The sequence below is a fragment of the Astyanax mexicanus genome, chromosome 6 (assembly GCF_023375975.1).
Source record: "Astyanax mexicanus isolate ESR-SI-001 chromosome 6, AstMex3_surface, whole genome shotgun sequence".
NCBI lineage: Eukaryota > Metazoa > Chordata > Actinopteri > Characiformes > Acestrorhamphidae > Astyanax > Astyanax mexicanus.
In genome coordinates this window covers 53,161,783-53,180,431 of record NC_064413.1, presented here as the reverse complement: position 1 = coordinate 53,180,431, position 18,649 = coordinate 53,161,783, and the positions used below count along the sequence as shown (strand labels likewise).

The window sequence follows — 18,649 nt, the reverse complement described above, 5'->3', positions numbered from 1 at the left end:
ACAAAATTAATTAATTCTATATACAGAAGAAAACTATCCAAAAAACTAAACTAAACAAAATCATCAAATCTTTAGATACACATTATACTATTTAATATTTTTAAAACAAACTAACTTTTATCATTCTTTTAAACACACACATTGATCTAGCATTTTTAACATCCGTCTCCGAATTATTCCTTAAATCAGTTCAAAATTTAGGCTTTACAAACATCTCTATCCCTTTAGGATTATAACAACTCTTCCTCTTCACAAAATTGAATTGGATATTTGAAGGAAATGTGTTTTTATGAGCCTTATACTTTAACAATAAAATATTAAAATCAACTAAATCATAGAATTTGAATAATTTCAACTGATAAAACAGTGTATTTGATGGATGACTGCAATGTTTATATATATATATATATATATATATATATATATATATATATATATATATATATATATATATTTACACACACACACACACACACACACACACACACACACACACACACATCAAACACCAGTATATCCCGTCCAGACTGGAGCAATCATAGCTGTCTAACCCAATCACACACACTAGGAGTTTATTTAATGTGTTTAAGAATGTGTATATAATAATCTACCAGCTGAAACAGTCAGAAACCCCAGTTTCTGCGTCTCTGAAGCTTCACCCAGCTTTACTGAGTCTGGCCTGTGTTCTCTGTGACGTACGGCTGCGCTGCAGGCCTACGGGGCATCGATCCAAACCCGGCCCCGGCACAGACACGCAGCCAATCAACCCCCACAATTAACCAGCACAGCTACCGACCCCAACACAGCAGCTGAGCTGCAGTCTGGACTTATTAATGAAGCTTAAATTAATGTCTGGAGCCATGTCAGTCATAATAAACACTACAGCATGGTCGGGACAACCGGGACATGATGGTCAAGAGTGAATCAGCACAAAAAAGAGCCTTTTATTAGCATTTTTGGCAACACCTGCTAGCATTTAAGGGTTAACTTCTTCTCCTCAAGTTTAACCATAAAGTGCCTTAAGGGTTAACTTTCTTGGGGCGGTCCTTATGAGAGCCAGTTTAATCATAGCTAGCAGTCCTGATGCTGTCAGCCTGCCTGCTCTAGACTCTGAACTTGTCACTAAAGAGTCCATTTCCTCTGGTGTTCTCACTCTCCGAGCTACTGATTATTTCCACCTGTTCCTCTCTGTTTCATTCTGCTCATGCGCTGAGTATTGAATCTAGTTTTCCTAGCTCTTCTACGAAAAGTTCTATTGTATTTGCCTTTTTTATTATTGACCCTTTTTGTACCTCTGTTTATTTGTTATATTTGTTGCCTTGTCCATTCTATTGGTTATCTGTTGCCGACCCTTTCGTTTTTTTTTTTACTTCTCTTTTGCTACTCTTTGTTACGGTGTATGAGCTTGGTTTGTCTAACTTCTCTCTCTGGTATGTTGTGTATCTTTGCTGGCATTTTGTTGCTGACCCTGCCTGTCCCTTAATACTCTTGTAAACCTAGGCCTTTTAGTAAAAACACTGTGATTTTTTTTATCTGCAAGTGTCTGGCCTGTGTGACAATTACATTTTTAATGGTCTTTGCGTCTGCACGTAAGGATGCTTTCAAATCTCTTGATATTTTTCAGAAGTAATTAACCTTTAAAGAAGAAAATTAAGAGTGTATTTCGAGCAGTGCATTTTTCGGACTAACTGACATTCCTTTAAGTAGTTTTCTTCTTTACTGACTCTTAAAGGGAATGGCAGGTGACCTGCTGACTGGTTTATTTCATGTTACGCCCAAAACACATCCATGATTATTTAAGAGAATTAGTACATGCTTTTTGTGCATTTTGAGCAGCAAAATGAGTACTTTACCTGTCGTTACGATAGCAAAGACACACTGCCACGCTTTGAATCAAGCTGCATGGAGTGTAATTGATGGTTTGCCTATAGATCAATATAATAGGGCTCTATAGGTTAGTGTGTATGAGAACCTAACTGACCCCGGCATCAGCAGACCACTACAGAAATCAGGCACAGAAATCAGCCAGCAGCCACTTTACTGCCACGCATGATCTGGGCTAAATACCAGCAAACACCCGGCGAGAAATTCCTGCGCGAGTGTCTCCACGGCTGGGTATTAATTCCTCCAGCTTCTGCTCACAGATAATGAATCTCAGGCCTGTACGAGTCCGAGGGAGACGCAGGCCAGCTTGTTTAAATCACGTTAAGAGCAGCAGATGCAGGACATTATTAAGAGAGGCTATTTAACTAAAGCTGTTCTGGAAAAGAACGTATAATTATGATCAGCTTCATCCATGTGTTCATCACCAGTCAAAAAATTAAGAGAGCACTGCAGTTTCTGAATCAGTTTCTCTGATTTTGCTATTTATAGGTTTATGTTTGAGTAAAATGAACATTATTGTTTTATTGTTCTATAAAATACGGAAAACATTTCTCCCAAATTCCAAATAAAAATATTGCCATTTAGAGCAGTGGTCTCAAACTCATCTTATCTGGTGTCTGCTGGAGGTAGAGTCTGGGTGAGGCTGGGCTGCATCAGGACAAGGACCCACTGAACGTGTTCACTGATTGGCTGGACGCAGCACGGCAGCTGGATTCATTTGACTAAATTTGAGCTCTGCTGAACTTTTCGCTGGATGGGGAGAAGGTGCGTCTTTGCTTTCAAATAGCAGGCCACAAAATATCGTTTTGGGGGCCGCAATTGGCCCCCGGGCTGTGAGTTTGAGACCACTGATTTAGAGCATTTATTTGCAAAAAAAGGCTAAAATATTAAAATTGATGCAGAGCTTTCATACCTCAAATAATGCAAAGAAAACAAAAAGTTCATGTTCATAAAGTTTGAAGAGTTCAGAAATCAATATTTGGTGGAATAACCCTGGTGGTTTTTAATCACAGTTTTTGTTTTCATGCATCTTGGCATCATGTTCTCCTCCACCAGTCTTACACACTGCTTTTGGATAACTTTATGCTGCTTTACTCCTGGTGCAAAAATTCAAGCAGTTCAGTTTGGTTTGATGGCTTGTGATCATCCTCATCATCTTCCTCTTGATTTTATTCCAGAGGTTTTTAATTTGGTAAAATTAAAGAAACTCATCAGTTTTAAGAGGTCTTTTTTCCAGAGCTGTATATATAACATCCAACTATTGGGCCAGTACTATAAGAGGATTACCCAAACACTCTCTAATACACACACACACAGGTATTGCCATTTCTGACAGGGGTTAATCTAAACATGCTGCTTATCCATCCCTGCTGATGTTGAGTTCTTACCACGTACATTCTGCTGCCTCTCGCTCGTGACGTAATGGCCTATGCCAAGGTGGGCGGGTCATCACGCCTTCCAGTAGCGGCACAGAGACCCACTGGCTGAGCTGGAGCTCTGGCTGAGATTGGTATTGGAATGATGGTACTAGTGTTACGTAAACTCTTCACTCGCCAAATTAAACCAAATTAATCCAAATAGAAAAAACTACAGCGGAACAAGTGGATTCCATAAAACCCTCATCACTTTAAAACAGCTTAGAAGACATAATCACACACACACACACACACACCTGCCAAAAATCAGGTATTCCACAGATCTTTCCTCTGTAGAACAGCATGTCACAGCAGGACATCAGAGCAGTGCTCAGAACTGCGGGTGAGGGTGATGGTGAGCATGCAGGCCACGCTGCAGAGGGGTCACAAGGCAGCCACAGCCAGCCAATATCACACACACACACACACACACACACATTCCAATCGTACTATCAATCATGTGACAGGATCCACACAGGCACAACAGGACAGACCGGACTCATATTTTCCACAGTTTAACAATAATACAGGAATAAATAAAGTCATGATTCTACACAAAATATTAAAATACGGTACCAGTCACCAGTCAGAACCAAATCAACCACTGCCAATGACACATTTTTTTTTTACATTTTTTAAATTATGAATTAAGACAATAACACTATACTGTGTTTTTGATCATGAATACAGTGACATACACAGCAAAAATGTAAATCTTAGCAAGTGAAATGATTTAATTTTGAGACAATATATCTTATTTTCTCTCTGATCTGCTTATTTTAGGAATAATTATTTAAATCAGACTTACTTATACTTATTTTCGATAGACAGACAGACAGACAGACAGACAGACAGATAGATAGATAGATACTTTATTTATCTAGAAGGAACTTTAGGAAAGGAGGAAATAAGGAAAGAAGGCACAAAAATTCAGCAACTCGAGTTATTTAATGAAGTTTTGTTTATTTAAGTCTTGCTTAAAGTCTTACTTTCTCATTTTGAGACTTTGCGATTGCATTTTTAATGAAATCCTACTCAGAAAATGTTTCTTACCCCATTGGCATTGATTGTTTTGTTTAAAATAGGCATACATGTCGTAATTTACATGTATTTTTTGCAGTGTACTTCAGTATTTTTTTATTTTCCTCCACCTCTGCTGTTTACTGTCTGTATTTATTGGCAGTTTTCAGTGTTTTCTGCTACTGTAATGCATTCCTTTCTGCTTTCTACACGTCTGTGATAAAAAGGAATGACAATAAAACTGACTTTACAACGAACCACTTCAAACCAGACCCGCTCTGAATGACTCTATTTACATCCCTACATCTGACCATTTACTGTCCCAGAAATCTGATTTTTCTATAGCCTCTGGTGATCATCGTCCCAAACGGCATCAATAAAATCTGATTTCCATGCTTAAAGAATCTCACACAAAGATTTAGCACTGTGTCTCTCTGAGAACTTAACTTTATTTCACAAAAAAATCAGAACATTGCATATACGGTATGTTTCAGACTATAAGCTGCACTTAAAATCCTTTAATTTTCCCCAAAATCATCCGTGTGTCTTATAATCTGGTGCTCCTTATGTATGAATTCAACCAATCAGGTATTAAGGAGCAGTAAAGCCACTCTGCTGAAGTAAATACAGGAGAGTTATACAGGAGTTTCAGTTTAGTTCTCCAGCACTAAGGCTAGGTGCAGCAACATTAGCATTAGCATTAGCCGCTAATCGCCGCGCCAGATCTTTTCCTGTTTCAGAGGTGAGTATATCAGACTGTAGTCTGTGTCTTTACTGTGTTAAAACAAGCTATGTGGGATGAACCGCTAACTAATATTGACCTGGCTTACCGGAAAACTCAGGTTACCTCAGTGTTGCCCTGTAGGACATCATTAGCCGCTAACCATGGCTGGCGCTAGTGGTTAGCTGCTAATGCTAATGCTGCTGCACCCAGCCTTAGTGGAATTTTGGAAATCTAAGCTTACTGTAAATCAAGAAATGTAGATTAAAATCCAGCGCTCGTTTGACTTTAAAAGAAAAGGTGTTTTTTAAGAATTACAGTTTTGTTTACTTAGCTTATCTTTTAGTTACCTCCACCACCAACACCCAGCGGCGAGACCTGCTGAATTAGTAGGAAAACATGGAGACACCCCTGTTCCTTACTAGTGTTGCATAATGTGCCATTTAATCTGGTGCACCTTATGTATGAAAATAAATAAACCAGAAAATAGACGTTTATTGACTGTGTGTCTTATAATAAGGTGTGCCTTATAGTGCGAATACAGTACTGTATCCTCTTAAAACTTAGCTAAAAATGCACTAAAAAATACAGAATAATCTAGCCTGTTTACACTGCTGTTCCCTCTGAGATAAAGCTGCTACTGTATTGGACATACAAGCTTCGAGCACTCTCTCTCTCTCTCTCTCTCTCTCTCTCTCTTTTCTTACTCTCTTTTCTCCAGTTGTTTTCCTACTTGTAAGGAACACGCAGTTGGAGCTGAAGGATCATGTTGTACTTTTGAGGGTAATTTTACACTGAGCGCACTTTAGTGAACAAATATGTGCTTGTACTGTACCTGTTTTCCTAAGTGTGTGTGTGTGTGTGTGTCCTCTAATCACTATTAAATTATACGCAGAAGCAGCCAGACCATCTCACCAAACCCGAGCTGTTTACACTCACTGAACTAACCGCATGTACACCGAGAGTCAATCTGAGCTGTTTTTCTGACATAATCTCTGTAAAAAAACTCAAAACCAAACCCAAAGCGATCTAAATGAGCTCTAACCCACATGTTCTGCAGTGTTATCCACATCTTCTACAGTGGTTGGGTTTTTTCCTTTTCACACATCACCCGACACAGTCCCACAAGCAATCAATGGGCTTTAAATCAGCTAATCGTGTTACCATGACATGGCCTGAGCTTCCCAAAGCTCCTCAAACCACTCTATCATTTGGTTTGGCATTGTCTTGTCAGCAGATTGGGCAATTGTTTGTCATTCTCCAACAAAAAGCAACCAAGATCAACACTAGTCAACACACAGTAAACCCATATGTTGTTTGAACTCAAATGATTTAAGTCTGTTTTACATAAAATTGGATATTTCTAAACAATACTCAACTAATTTGAGTTAGTTGAACATTTGTGGGCTCATATACTGTACTATTCAAACTGAGATCTTTGAGTTGAACCGAGTTTAGTCTGTTGCCATTAACAGCTTCCTTTCCATTGGCTTCTGTCACACATCTATTTGCATACTGGGTGTGTCCAACAGTTTCTGACTAACACTCACCATCAGTGTGTATTGATTCCCCCTGCACTGTAAGCCCGGATAAGTTGAATTTACTTTAAAAAATTGAGGAAACTGGTTGCCTTAAAAAAAGTTAAGTAATGGGTAGTAAAAACTTAAGTTAGCATAACTTAGAACATCAAGTTATTACAACTTCAGGGGAAGTTGTTTTAACGTTTTTATTTTTGTTTTACTATAAGACCAGATAAGTTGAGTTTACTTTTTTACTTTTTTAAGGCAGCTGGTTTGCTCAGTTTTTTTAAAGTAATGTGGAATGAAAACTTGAGTTAGCATTAATTAAAACATCAAGTTATTACAACTAAAGGGGAAGTTGGTTTATTTGTAAGGTAGCCCAGGGGGAATCACTACACACTGATGGTGAGAGTTAGTCAGAAACTGTTGGACACACCCAGTATGCAAATAGATTGTGACAGAAGCCAATGGAAATGAAAATGCTAATAGCAACAGACTAAAGTCAGTTATTATAAGTTGGTTCAACTCAAAGATCTCAGTTTGAATGTTTATATGTGCCCAGAAATGTTCAGCTGAATCAACATAGTTCAGTAATGTTTAGAAATATCCAATTTTATGTAAAACAGACTTAAATCATTTGAGTTCAAACAACTTGTGGGTTTACAGTGTGGGCTACCTTAGAAATAAATAAGTTTCCCCTGTTTTAATTTATGCTAACTCAAGTTTTCATTCCCCATTATTTAAAAAAAATTACTCAACTCAACATCTAAGTTATGCTAACTAAAGTTTTTATTACCTATTACTTAACTTTTTTTCCAGTTTCCTCATTTGTTTTTAAGTAAATTCAACTTTTCCGGGCTTACAGTGCAGGGAAATAGATACTTCCACCCACACCTAAGCCTGCAGTCACCATCATAGTTTTACCACCTGAATCACCAATGAAATCATAGTAAAACAACCTCATTAAAACCCAACTCAACTTAAAAAGGAAAAAACAATAAAAATATATTCAGTGTAGGACATACAACGATCTGAGACTCCAGTCTCCAGTGTGCCAGTCCAATATTCAGTTGTTTTCAACAAAAGAATTGCCACCAAAACATAGACATAAAGTCTTCAGACTCATCCAACCCAGTTAATTAACATCTAGAAGAGTCTTCTGACCCTAAAAATATATTTTCCCACCTAAAGATACAGCAAAAACATAAAAAATATATCCAAACATCCAAATTAGCCAATCACTATCAGTGTACGAAATATAGCTGCTGTCCAATTAAAAACAAGTTTTATCTAAAGAGCAACAGAGGAAAAAAACTTCTAAACTTTCAGTGGAAGTCAATGTAAACATAGTTTGTTTCAGTTCATTTTAAAGTATTTCTATTGGTCCATTCATCAAGAAATTTTGGCACAGTGTAAGAGAGAGTTTGTCTGTTCTGTAGTTAAGTAGGAAAGACAGCAACGATGATATGAAGGTCTGAGACACCTTTCAGTGCAGCATGCAGGCATGGTTCACCTTCTAAATCTCTGATAAAAACAGAGATACATCCAGAGAAAACCCAACAAACACATAGAAATTGGTCCTTTAAAGACATCCAAACTTTGATCAACACCAGTTTAGTATGTCTGAACATCTAGGACAGTCTTTTGACCCAAAATTGCGGCATTGTGAGATGTTTTCCCATTAGTTGCGCCAACAAAAGCATAGAGATTGACCCCTTAAACACATCTAATGCAGGTTGTAGGATATCTGAAAATCTAAGACCCTCTTGTGACCTAGCAGTGCCTTCCCCACCTAAAGATCAATCAAACACATAAAAAAAGATTCTCCAAACATCCAATACAGCTAATTATCATCTATGTAGGACATAGACGTTCATAGAAGTTCTGAGACACTTCTCAGTGCAGCATCCAGGTATGGTTTACCTTCTAAATCTCTAACAAAAATTGAGATACATCCATAAAGCCAGATCCAGCCTAGCTGACCAACATCTATGTAGAACATATGAACATATGAAGGTTGGAGATACTTTGCTGACCTGCCAGTGCAGCATCCAGAGATGTTTCAACATCAGAAAACCCAACAGGTACATAGCCATAGGTGTTCTACCTTCAGAATCCCCAAGAAAACATAGATAAATGCCTCAAACGCATTTAACCAGCTACTTATGAACATACAAACATCTGACACACTTCTTTGCCCTGGCATTGGAACACTCAAAGACGTTTCACCACCTGAATCTCCAAGAAAAACATAGAAACAGTTGACCAACATGAGTTTTGCATATACAGGGTGAGTCAAGGTTCAGAGGACACCCTTTTATTCCAGAAACGAAAGGGAAAATGACCCAGCAAGTAAAACAAACATCCATCTAACATTGTTTGGCCTCCCAGTGTAACAGTCAGAGATTTCCCCATCCGAATCCCCATCAGAGACCCCTCTAACGCAGGCCAATGACCCCAAAGATCAACAATAACCACATTTGAAGCTGCTCACCATTCACGCTCCATTACATTAGAGCAGCACGCTATTTCGATAATGCTCAGTCAATTAAAGGCTCATGCTTGAGGGAAAGGGTCAAAAGTAACAGCTGCAGGCGCAACTCAAACCACCTCCTCCAGCAGCCAGAATCGCTCTGAGATCAGTCCAGAAAGACCTACCTCACAGAGTGGAGATCCTGCTGCCTTCTTCACTTCATCCTGGCTCGGGGAACCAGTCCAACGGGCCGCCATTATTTCATTTCAATCCACAAACGAGAAGGTCCTTTACAGCCCGCATTGAGAGACGAGATCAGACGAAGAAAAAAAAAGTGTGTAGGGAAATGTTGAGGAAATCCAAAAAAAAAAAAGGTTTAAAAGAGTAAAAGTTCTCTAATCCACACCGTCCGCTCTTCTCACGTTCTCTGGTCGCACAGTCCTACAACAGGAAAAACAGAAGGTTACTGAGGAATATGTTTTTTTAACGTTTTAAAGTGTCCAAACATCTTCAAACCCTCCAGACACAAAGCCTGTATGATCCCAAAGAGACGTTTGGGATGTCCTAATGTAACCTTGCCCAAGAATGGTGGTGGAATTTAAGTGTATAAAGCCCTTCAGAATTCATCTGCGGTTCTACCATATAGAACATCTACAAAACTAGACAAAACTAGACAAAACTAATCAAACAACAACTTCATCATTGGCCTCAAGATAGAATGCAATCAAATCCTCATAGCAATGGTCAATATTCCAGTGTAAATCAAGGATATTAAAAGGATGAAATTAAGCTTGATGGAGTGGCTTCTGAACCAGGAACATTGCTGTGATAGTTTGATTGCATTCAGTGCCAAGAGCCTTGGATGCCAAAAGCATTGGATGGAGCACCATCATTTCAGAGAAAACACAGTAGTTCCACTGTTCCACAGCTCAATTCTGTTGGACTTTATGCTGATCTAGCTCAAGCCTAGCATTCTGGCAATGGGCATTGGGTATGGTGTTAATGGGTTCATGTTTATTTGATCATGTTTATTTGATCCAGAGAGTCCTATTCTACTAAAGATCTAGACAAGCTGTGTGTGAGAATCGACTTGCATCTACTTTAAAAGGAGTGTTTAATCCATATAATCCATCTCTGACCTTGGTGGACATCCATATGTGGGGCCAACATGGAACCAGTGAACATACATGTCTGGCCCGTCATGGACATGCTATCTGGACAAAGCTCAAGGCCAATGTAAGCCTACTAAGCTTGAAGTGACAGGCTTTCTTTCTGTCTGTCTGTCTGTCTGTCTGTCTAGCTGTCATTTTCACCTACAGTAGTTCACCCCAGTTCCAGTGAAAACTGCTTCTGAGCATTTGAAAGGGAAATGAGCCAATTTAACAGACCCAGGTGCCCTCAGTATGGTTGTCAATGTCAAATCAAGCTCCACCAACACAGCTGAAGCTTGTAAGCAGGCTTCATTCACAGGTATGGTAAAATATTCATAAAGGTCCACACAGAATCTATAGAATCCAGAATCCAGATTACCACGGGTTTAATAACGAAGCAGTAACTTTAATAGTCAAATTGGGGTCAAGTATTAGGGAGCTCCTAGTTTCAGTAAAAATATCAATATTTGACACCACATATTGATAATGTATCACAAATATTGATAATGTATGTAGCTTATCAATAATATCAATATTTTGTGCAACCCCTTCTACTAAGCTAGATGGTTAACCATCTCTTGCCTTTGACCAGCATAATGTGTGTTGCCTTGGTTACATAGCTTTAGCTTGGATCGTTTACATATGTCTGTATCTCAGGTGAACCATAAACCTTAAACAAAACAAGCCTTATATTGGTAAAAATCTGAGCTGGTCAACCAGCATGGTCTTGCTGGTCAACAACATTGATCATGCTAGTCAACCAGCATGGTCAATCTACAATCATACTGGTTACGTAGTTTTAGCTTTGTCATATTGTTTATGTAGCTTTAGCTTCGTCATACTGGTTATGTAGCTCTAGCTTTGTCAGGTTGACCATGGTCAATATTGGTCTTGCTGGTTGTGTGGCTCTAGCTTGGTCAGGTTGACCAAAGTCAGTATTGGTCTTACTGGTTATGTAGCTCTAGCTTGGTCAAGTTGACCATGGTCAATATTGGTCTTACTGGTTATGTAGCTCTAGCTTGGTCAGGTTGACCATGGTCAATATTGGTCATACTGGTTATGTAGCTCTAGCTTGGTCAGGTTGACCATGGTCAATATTGATCTTACTGGTTATGTAGCTCTAACTTTGTCAGATTGACCATGGCCAATATTGGTCTTACTGGTTATGTAGCTCTAGCTTGATCAAGTTGACCATGGTCAATATTGGTCTTACTGGTTATGTAGCTCTAGCTTGGTCAAGTTGACCATGGTCAATATTGGTCTTACTGGTTATGTAGCTCTAGCTTGGTCAAGTTGACCATGGTCAATATTGGCCATACTCGCTATAGGGCTTGGTTAGGTTGACCATACTTGTAGGCCAGCTATACCATTAAACTTAACTAAACATCTATACTGATGAAAATCTATGCTGGTTAACCAGCATGACCTTGTTGGTCAACAACAGTGGTCATGCCAATCAACCAGCATGGTCATATTGGTTATATAGCTTATATATCTTGGACAGGTTGACAATGTTTGTAGAGCAGATAAACCATGAAACATATTCAAAACATACAATTCACCTGTAAAAATATAATCTGGTCAACCATTCTTGCGGGTTATTCTGGTCAAACTGCATGGTCAGGTTGAACACGGTCAACATTGGTCATACTGGTTATGTAGCTATCTTGGACAGGTTGATACTGTTTGTAGAGCAGATCAACTAAGAAACTAATTCAAAACATACCCTTCACTGGTCAAGCTCAGCTCATTCTTGCTGGTTAATCTGGACAACAGCATTAATGATGCTTGTCAAACAGCATGGTCAGGTTGATGATGGTCAATCTAGGTCCTACTGTTTATGTAGCTTTACCTTGGTCAGGCTGACCATGGTTAATATTGTTCATGCTGGTTATCTAGATATCTTGGACAGGTTGACAATGTTTGTAGACCAGATCAACCATGAAACCCTTCACTTATCAAAATATAAACTGGTCAACCAGCTCATTCTTGTCAATAGCATTAGTGATGCTTGTCAAACAGCATGGTCAGGTTGATGATGATCAATCTAGGTCCTACTGGTTATGTAGCTTTATCTAGGTCCTACTGTTTATGTAGCTTTAGCTTGGTCAGGCTGACCATGGTGAATATTGGTCATACTGGTTATCTAGCTATCTTGGACAGGTTGACAATGTTTGTAGACCCGATTAACCATAAAACCCTTCGCTTGTCAAAATATAAACTGGTCAACTAGCTCATTCTTGCTGGTCCATCTGGTCAACAACATTAGTGATGCTTGTCAAACAGCATGGTCAGGTTGATGATGGTCTTACTGGTAATGTAGCTTTAGCTTGGTCATACCAATTATGTAGCTCTAGTTTGGTCAGGTTGACCATGGTTATTATTGGTCATACTGGTTATCTAGCTATATTGGTCAGGTTGACCATGGTTAATATTGGTCATACTGGTTATCTAGCTATCTTGGACAGGTTGACAATGTTTGTAGACCAGATCAATAATAAAACCCTTCCCTTGTCAAAATATAAACTGGTCAACCAGCTCATTCTTGCTGGTCATTCTGGTCAACAAAATTCGTGATGCTTGTCAAACAGCATGGTCAGGTTGATGATGGTCTTACTGGTTATGTAGCTTTAGCTTGGTCATACTAATTATGTATCTCTAGCTTGGTCAAGTTGACCATGGTTAATATTGGTCATACTGGTTATCTAGCTATCTTGGACAGGTTGACAATGTTTGTAGACCAAATCAACCATGAAACTCTTCGCTTGTCAAAATATAAACTGGTCAACCAGCTCATTCTTGTTGGTCCATCTGGTCAACAACATTAGTGATGCTTGTCAAAAGGCATGGTCAGGTTGACCATGGTCAATGTTGGCCAGTTTGACCATGTTTGTTTCCCAGATGAACCACCAAACTCCAAATTAAACCATATCCTATACTGGTCCACACAAAAGCTGGTCATCCCATGTAACCAGCTTGAACAGTTGTGAATGGACAGTATTCAAGGGAACCAAAGAACCAGAAGAGGAACCAGTAGAAGAACCCAGCTCGGCCAGCCTACCTGTTAGATCCAGTCCAGTCCGAGCCCGAACCCGGGGCGACAGGCATCGTTCCAGATAAAAAAGCGAAGCTCCAGGTCCAGTAAATCCGCCTGCCTTCAGCTGCTGCTGCTGCCACTCACTGCTGCCACTTACTGCTGCCTGCTGCCACTCTGACTCACTCACCTACCTGTTATTTTTAAAGGCATTTCACAGCAGAGCGCGCGCTCAGGGTTACCGCTCGCGCATAGGTTTACCGCACGCGCACAGGGTTACCGCACGCGCACGGAGAGGCAGCGGCGATACAGCAGCGGCACAAACAACAGCCCGTCCCGCGCGCCTCGCGATCATACACACACACAACACACACACACAGCCAGGCTCTCACGATCACTCTCTCGCGCTGAGCGTGTGTGTGTGAGTGTGTGTGCGTGAGTGAACAGCAACACAAGCCACGCCCCCTCACTCCCTTCCCGCGGGTCTGGCGACCAATAGGAGGAGACGTTGTGTTCTAAGGGGCTGTATTCGACCAATCAGCTTCCAGCGTACACAGCTCCTATCAGTATTCAGTTGGTTCGATTATATGTCCCCAGAATGATGTAGAATGATGCATTTGTTTTTGGTCTTTGTGAGGACATGTATGACAGAATTACAAATAAATTAGTGCAAAAAGGTATTAAAATTAGCCTTAAATTTAAAATAAAAATCTTACAATAATCTTACGACAAAAAGTAGTCTTTAATTAAAAAATGATTGCAATTTAGAGAGAAATTGTCTTTATTTTGAGATAAAGTAAATATGTAAACTAAAAAATTATTTGACAATCACATAATCATTTAGACATTTAGAGGAACTTAATCACTATTCTGAGATAATAATAAACATTTAAAGAAAGTCATTTTTTTTACATAAAAATTACAATTTAGGTGAAATTAATTTTAATTCTCAGATAATAAGCCAATTTGTCAATTTAACATTTGTTGTAATTTTATATATATATATATAAAAAATACACTTTTGAGAAGAAAATACATTAATATAATATTCTAATGACGATGATGGGAAAATAACAACTAATATATGTCATTACTTTTACTGATACAAATATATTTATATCCAAAATATATAAAAAAAAAACATTATTTTAAGAAAGAATATACATTTTAAATATGTATATATATATATATATATATATATATATATATATATATATATATATATATATATATATATATATACATATATGTGTATACACAAATATCAAATAAAATTATATATTAAGTAGTAGTCATTATTCAAGACTAAAATACTAAAAGATAAATTAATAGGTTAAAAATGATATCAACATAAACAACATGTAAAGATGAGAATGCAATAAAATAAGTTGAAAACAAATAATTAACGAATAAAAAACGAATAATTAACATTACACAATATTAATAAAAAAAAAATCTATCTGATGGCTGACACACTTTGCACAATAGAATAATAGAACAAAATCTTAATTTAGATTAAATATTCCACAATTAAATAATGCAATATGAATATATAGAGATTGTCTAAATAAATAATTTGAATGCCAATAGATAGAATGATTGCTTTATTGTTAGTTATATAATATTGTATTCAGTAGCACAGCACTGTATACCTCACTCCTATTGGCTATTGGTTAACATTATTTATTGTGCTCTCGTCCATCAGAGCTTTCTCACTACAATACCCAGCATGCATTATTCAAACTCATATGCAAATACCACACAGAAGGAGCACAGCCACTGCTGTAGCGGCTAAAATAACAGAGACAGGAAATTCAGCTTCCTAGGAGCAACATGAGCTATCTGGGATTATTCTGCTTCTATATAGACAGCGGGGAAATCACATTTTCATTCTTTAATAATAATTATAATATTTTACTCCTCCTTCTAGTGTCTAAAGTTCCCTCCACCACCAAGGCTTTCCTTTACACCAGAAAATATGACATTTCTACCGGGGAACCTCTGTAAAAGGGAAGCAATAGCACCACCTGGGTGCAGCAACAGAGAAGTCACGCCCACAAACTACAGAAAGGGCTTACAAATACACACTATTGAGTATGTGTGTGTGTGTGTGTGTGTGTGTGTGTGTGTGTGTGTGTAGCCTTTGTCTATTACAAAATATAGGCCATTAAATTAAACCTTTGGCAAGCTTTAACCCAATTAAATTAACTTAATTTAAAACATTTCTTTGGGCAGTAAATGTCTTGGCACCATTCAAAACAAGCATGCCAAAAGTTATGGAACAGTAACTTCTATCACTCTGCAGCCTTCCACGTATATGGAGGTAATGCCTTCTATAAATGTAGTCCTGATATAAAATATCTTATGTGGGTCTGATGTTGGTTCAGGTTTCCATTCTTTAAATCTGCAGGTCTTCTGATGATCTTCAGTTGGTGTCAGTGTGATTTCCTGTGTAAACAGGTGTGTTTTCACCTGGATGACCAGCTTTCCAACCACCTCGACCATCTGAAACCAGCTACCAGCAAAAAAATAATACTTAACGATACTTAGCAATAAGTGTTAACTTTTTTAACTCATTTCCACTGTGTAATGGTGCATTATCCCAGATTTCCTCTGGAAATGAATCACTACTCTGAGATAATAATCAAAATGTAAAGAATGCGTGTCATTATTGTGACATAAAAGTCACTATTTAGAGACGATTAATCACTATTTTGAGATAATAATCACAATTTAAAGAATGTGTGTCATTATTTTGACATAAAAATCACAATTTAGATGCATTTGTTGAACATAAGGCTTGTGTTGTGTACAGTAGTAAAGTTGTAGTAAAGTGGTATTAGTAAATATAGTAACTCTGTGTTGTAGTAGAGAAGTGGGTGGAGCTTCTTCTGGACATGGTGATCATAAGGCTTGTGTTGTGTACAGTAGTAAAGTTGTAGTAAAGTGGTATTAGTGAATATAGTAACTCTGTGTTGTAGTAGAGAAGTGGGCGGAGCTTCTTCTGGACATGGTGATCATAAGGCTTGTGTTGTGTATAGTAGTAAAGTTGTAAGTGGTATTAGTGAATATAGTAACCCAGTATTGTAGTAGAGAAGTGGGCGGAGCTTCTTCTGGACATGGTGATCATAAGGCTTGTGTTGTGTACAGTTAGTTTGTTGTAAGTGGTATTATGCAGAGGTGGTTGATACTGGGAATTTTGGTAATGATCTGAGTATTGCCGATACCGATACTTTTTAATATTTAAGCTTTATAGATCCAAAGGATCCAAAAGACCTATGATAGATTTTCACCAAACATTGTATGTGACAAAAAAATACCTTATCACAATCAACATTTTTATTTAAAAACAATGGAACAGTAACAAAACAAAGTTAGCATTAACATTAGGAAAATAAATCTTTTTTAAGGTCGAAAAGGAGAAACAACAATACAAAAATAAAATGAAAATCCTCTCCTCACTACACATCTTTTTTAGTTCTTTCTTTCTTTTTTCAAATAGAATTGTTCTAAGGAAAAACTTAAAAAAAGGAATTTTCTTTCTTTCAGTGCAATTCAGTTTTTTTCTTAAATAAACAGAGTGTAAAAAAAATTGATTTTTTTTTTGAAAAAAAAAAATATATATATATATATACTCTGTGAATCTGCGTGCGCAGCGGGAGAGAAAAAAAAGCTTGAGTATCAATCTTTTTACACGAGTATTGCTCAATATCAATACCAGCGTTGATACCAATATTATCGATATTTGGATTGATCCGCCCACCTCTAGTATTAGTGAATAGAGTAACTCTGTATTTTAGAGAAGTAGCCGAGCTTCTGTTTACAGAATAATTCAGCATGTGTTTCTGTATATCTTTAACTTAGTCTTCAATGTTACATTTACATTGTAAAAAAAAAATCTTAAAAAGAAAGAAAACACGTTGAAGGACAGAGGTGTGTCCAAACATGTGACTGGTACTAAATATATTCATGAATGACTGGAATTGGAGCAGATAAAACATGGAATATATTGGGTACATCATCCATTGTATTATCCATACTGTTACAACTTGTATTTTAGGATGCATTATTGGAGGCAAAGTACTTTAAATAGTATTTAAAGCATTTAAAATAACTTTTACTGTCTTGTTTTAATGCTATGTACGTTTTATTGAACGTAAAACTACTACAAGTTCCCAATTCATGAAGTGTAGTGTGTTCCCAGGCAGTCGTGGAAAAGCCTGGGTGTGAAAATGAATGACGGCTGTCCTCGCTCTCTACATGCTTCACCACTAACTGAAACTCTTGAAGCTGTTTAGAAACATATGGAAACGACCACAAAACTCAGAGCGATTGATCTCCAAACATCTCAATGTTCCTCCAGCGCTGCCAGAGCTCTATCCAACTCCATTATTGTGACGTACAGAACACGGAGGCCGCATGGAGCTAAAGAATGCATGAAGAAGAGAGTTTACAGCTCATCTGGACGAGGACAAAGAAAGCCAGTGTTGTGCTCGGCTGCCTCTCCATGGCACAATGGATCTGGGACAATGGCGGGGGGGACTCTTGTGACCCGTCCCGAAAGAGAAAAAAGCTCCCGAGTCTCAGAAAAGGGGCTTTTATTTCTGCTATTGTTTAAAGAGCATGTGCACAGCCCCCCGGAACAATGGGGAATTTAACAGCATATGTGAGTGGATACCCCCATTTAGAGTGAAATTAATCCAAGATATCTATTCATACTGCTAGCTGGTTATGTATGTATTCAGTGGTGGGAGGCAGGTGCACTGGTAATCAGCTCTTTCCAGCCAAAAGCATGTTTTTTTCCCATTTTCTCCCAATTTAGCTAGGCTGATCTTTGCAAACTGTAGCATTGCTAAGTAGTTAGTAGAGGAAAGCGTAGCGACTCGGTTCAAATACATTAGCTCACAGACGCAGGCTTGTGCTGATCCACATCACCCTAAAAGTAATGAGGTGAAAGAGCACGATCTACTGTACTGTACCCAAAGAGAGCAAGGCCAATTGTGCTCTCTCAGGGCTCCAGCCGCTGATGGCAAGCTGCATGACCGGGATTCTAACCAGAAATCTCCTGATTTTAGTGCCAACGCTTTAGACCCTTGAACTACCCAGAGCCCCAGGCATGTTGTAATTAAATGTGAATTATTTTATGTTATATTATGCGTGGACAATATCTCAACAGTCCACAACAGTATTGGGACTTTTAAGGGTTTTCATTAATTAAAAAGTGTGTTGGAGTAACTGTCTTTACCATCCAGACAAGACTTTCTACTACTACATTCTAAAACATTGCTGTGAGGATTTGACTGCATTCTGTGACATTCAGAGCATTAGTTAGAGCACTAGTTAAATCAGGATGTTCCCTACAGTCGGGAAGTGTAATATGCACTATAAGCCACCTCTGATCAAGTACATGCTTTACACATGCATTTCTGGA

At 38.2% G+C, this 18,649-nt stretch overlaps 1 protein-coding gene across 1 annotated transcript in view; it reads right to left on the bottom strand.

Moving 5' to 3' along the window:
• Positions 1–13,620, bottom strand: part of LOC103034540 (rho GTPase-activating protein 21) — a 197,964-nt gene extending 184,344 nt beyond the window's left edge. Inside the window, exons 1-2 of the mRNA XM_049480866.1 lie at positions 13,246–13,620; positions 9,219–9,474 (exon numbers count right to left, since the gene is read on the bottom strand). Of these exons, the coding sequence (XP_049336823.1) occupies positions 9,219–9,290 (72 nt within the window). The 5' untranslated portion in view covers positions 9,291–9,474; positions 13,246–13,620. The remainder of the gene's footprint in view (positions 1–9,218; positions 9,475–13,245) is intronic.
• Between the last annotated feature and the right edge of the window lie 5,029 nt (positions 13,621–18,649).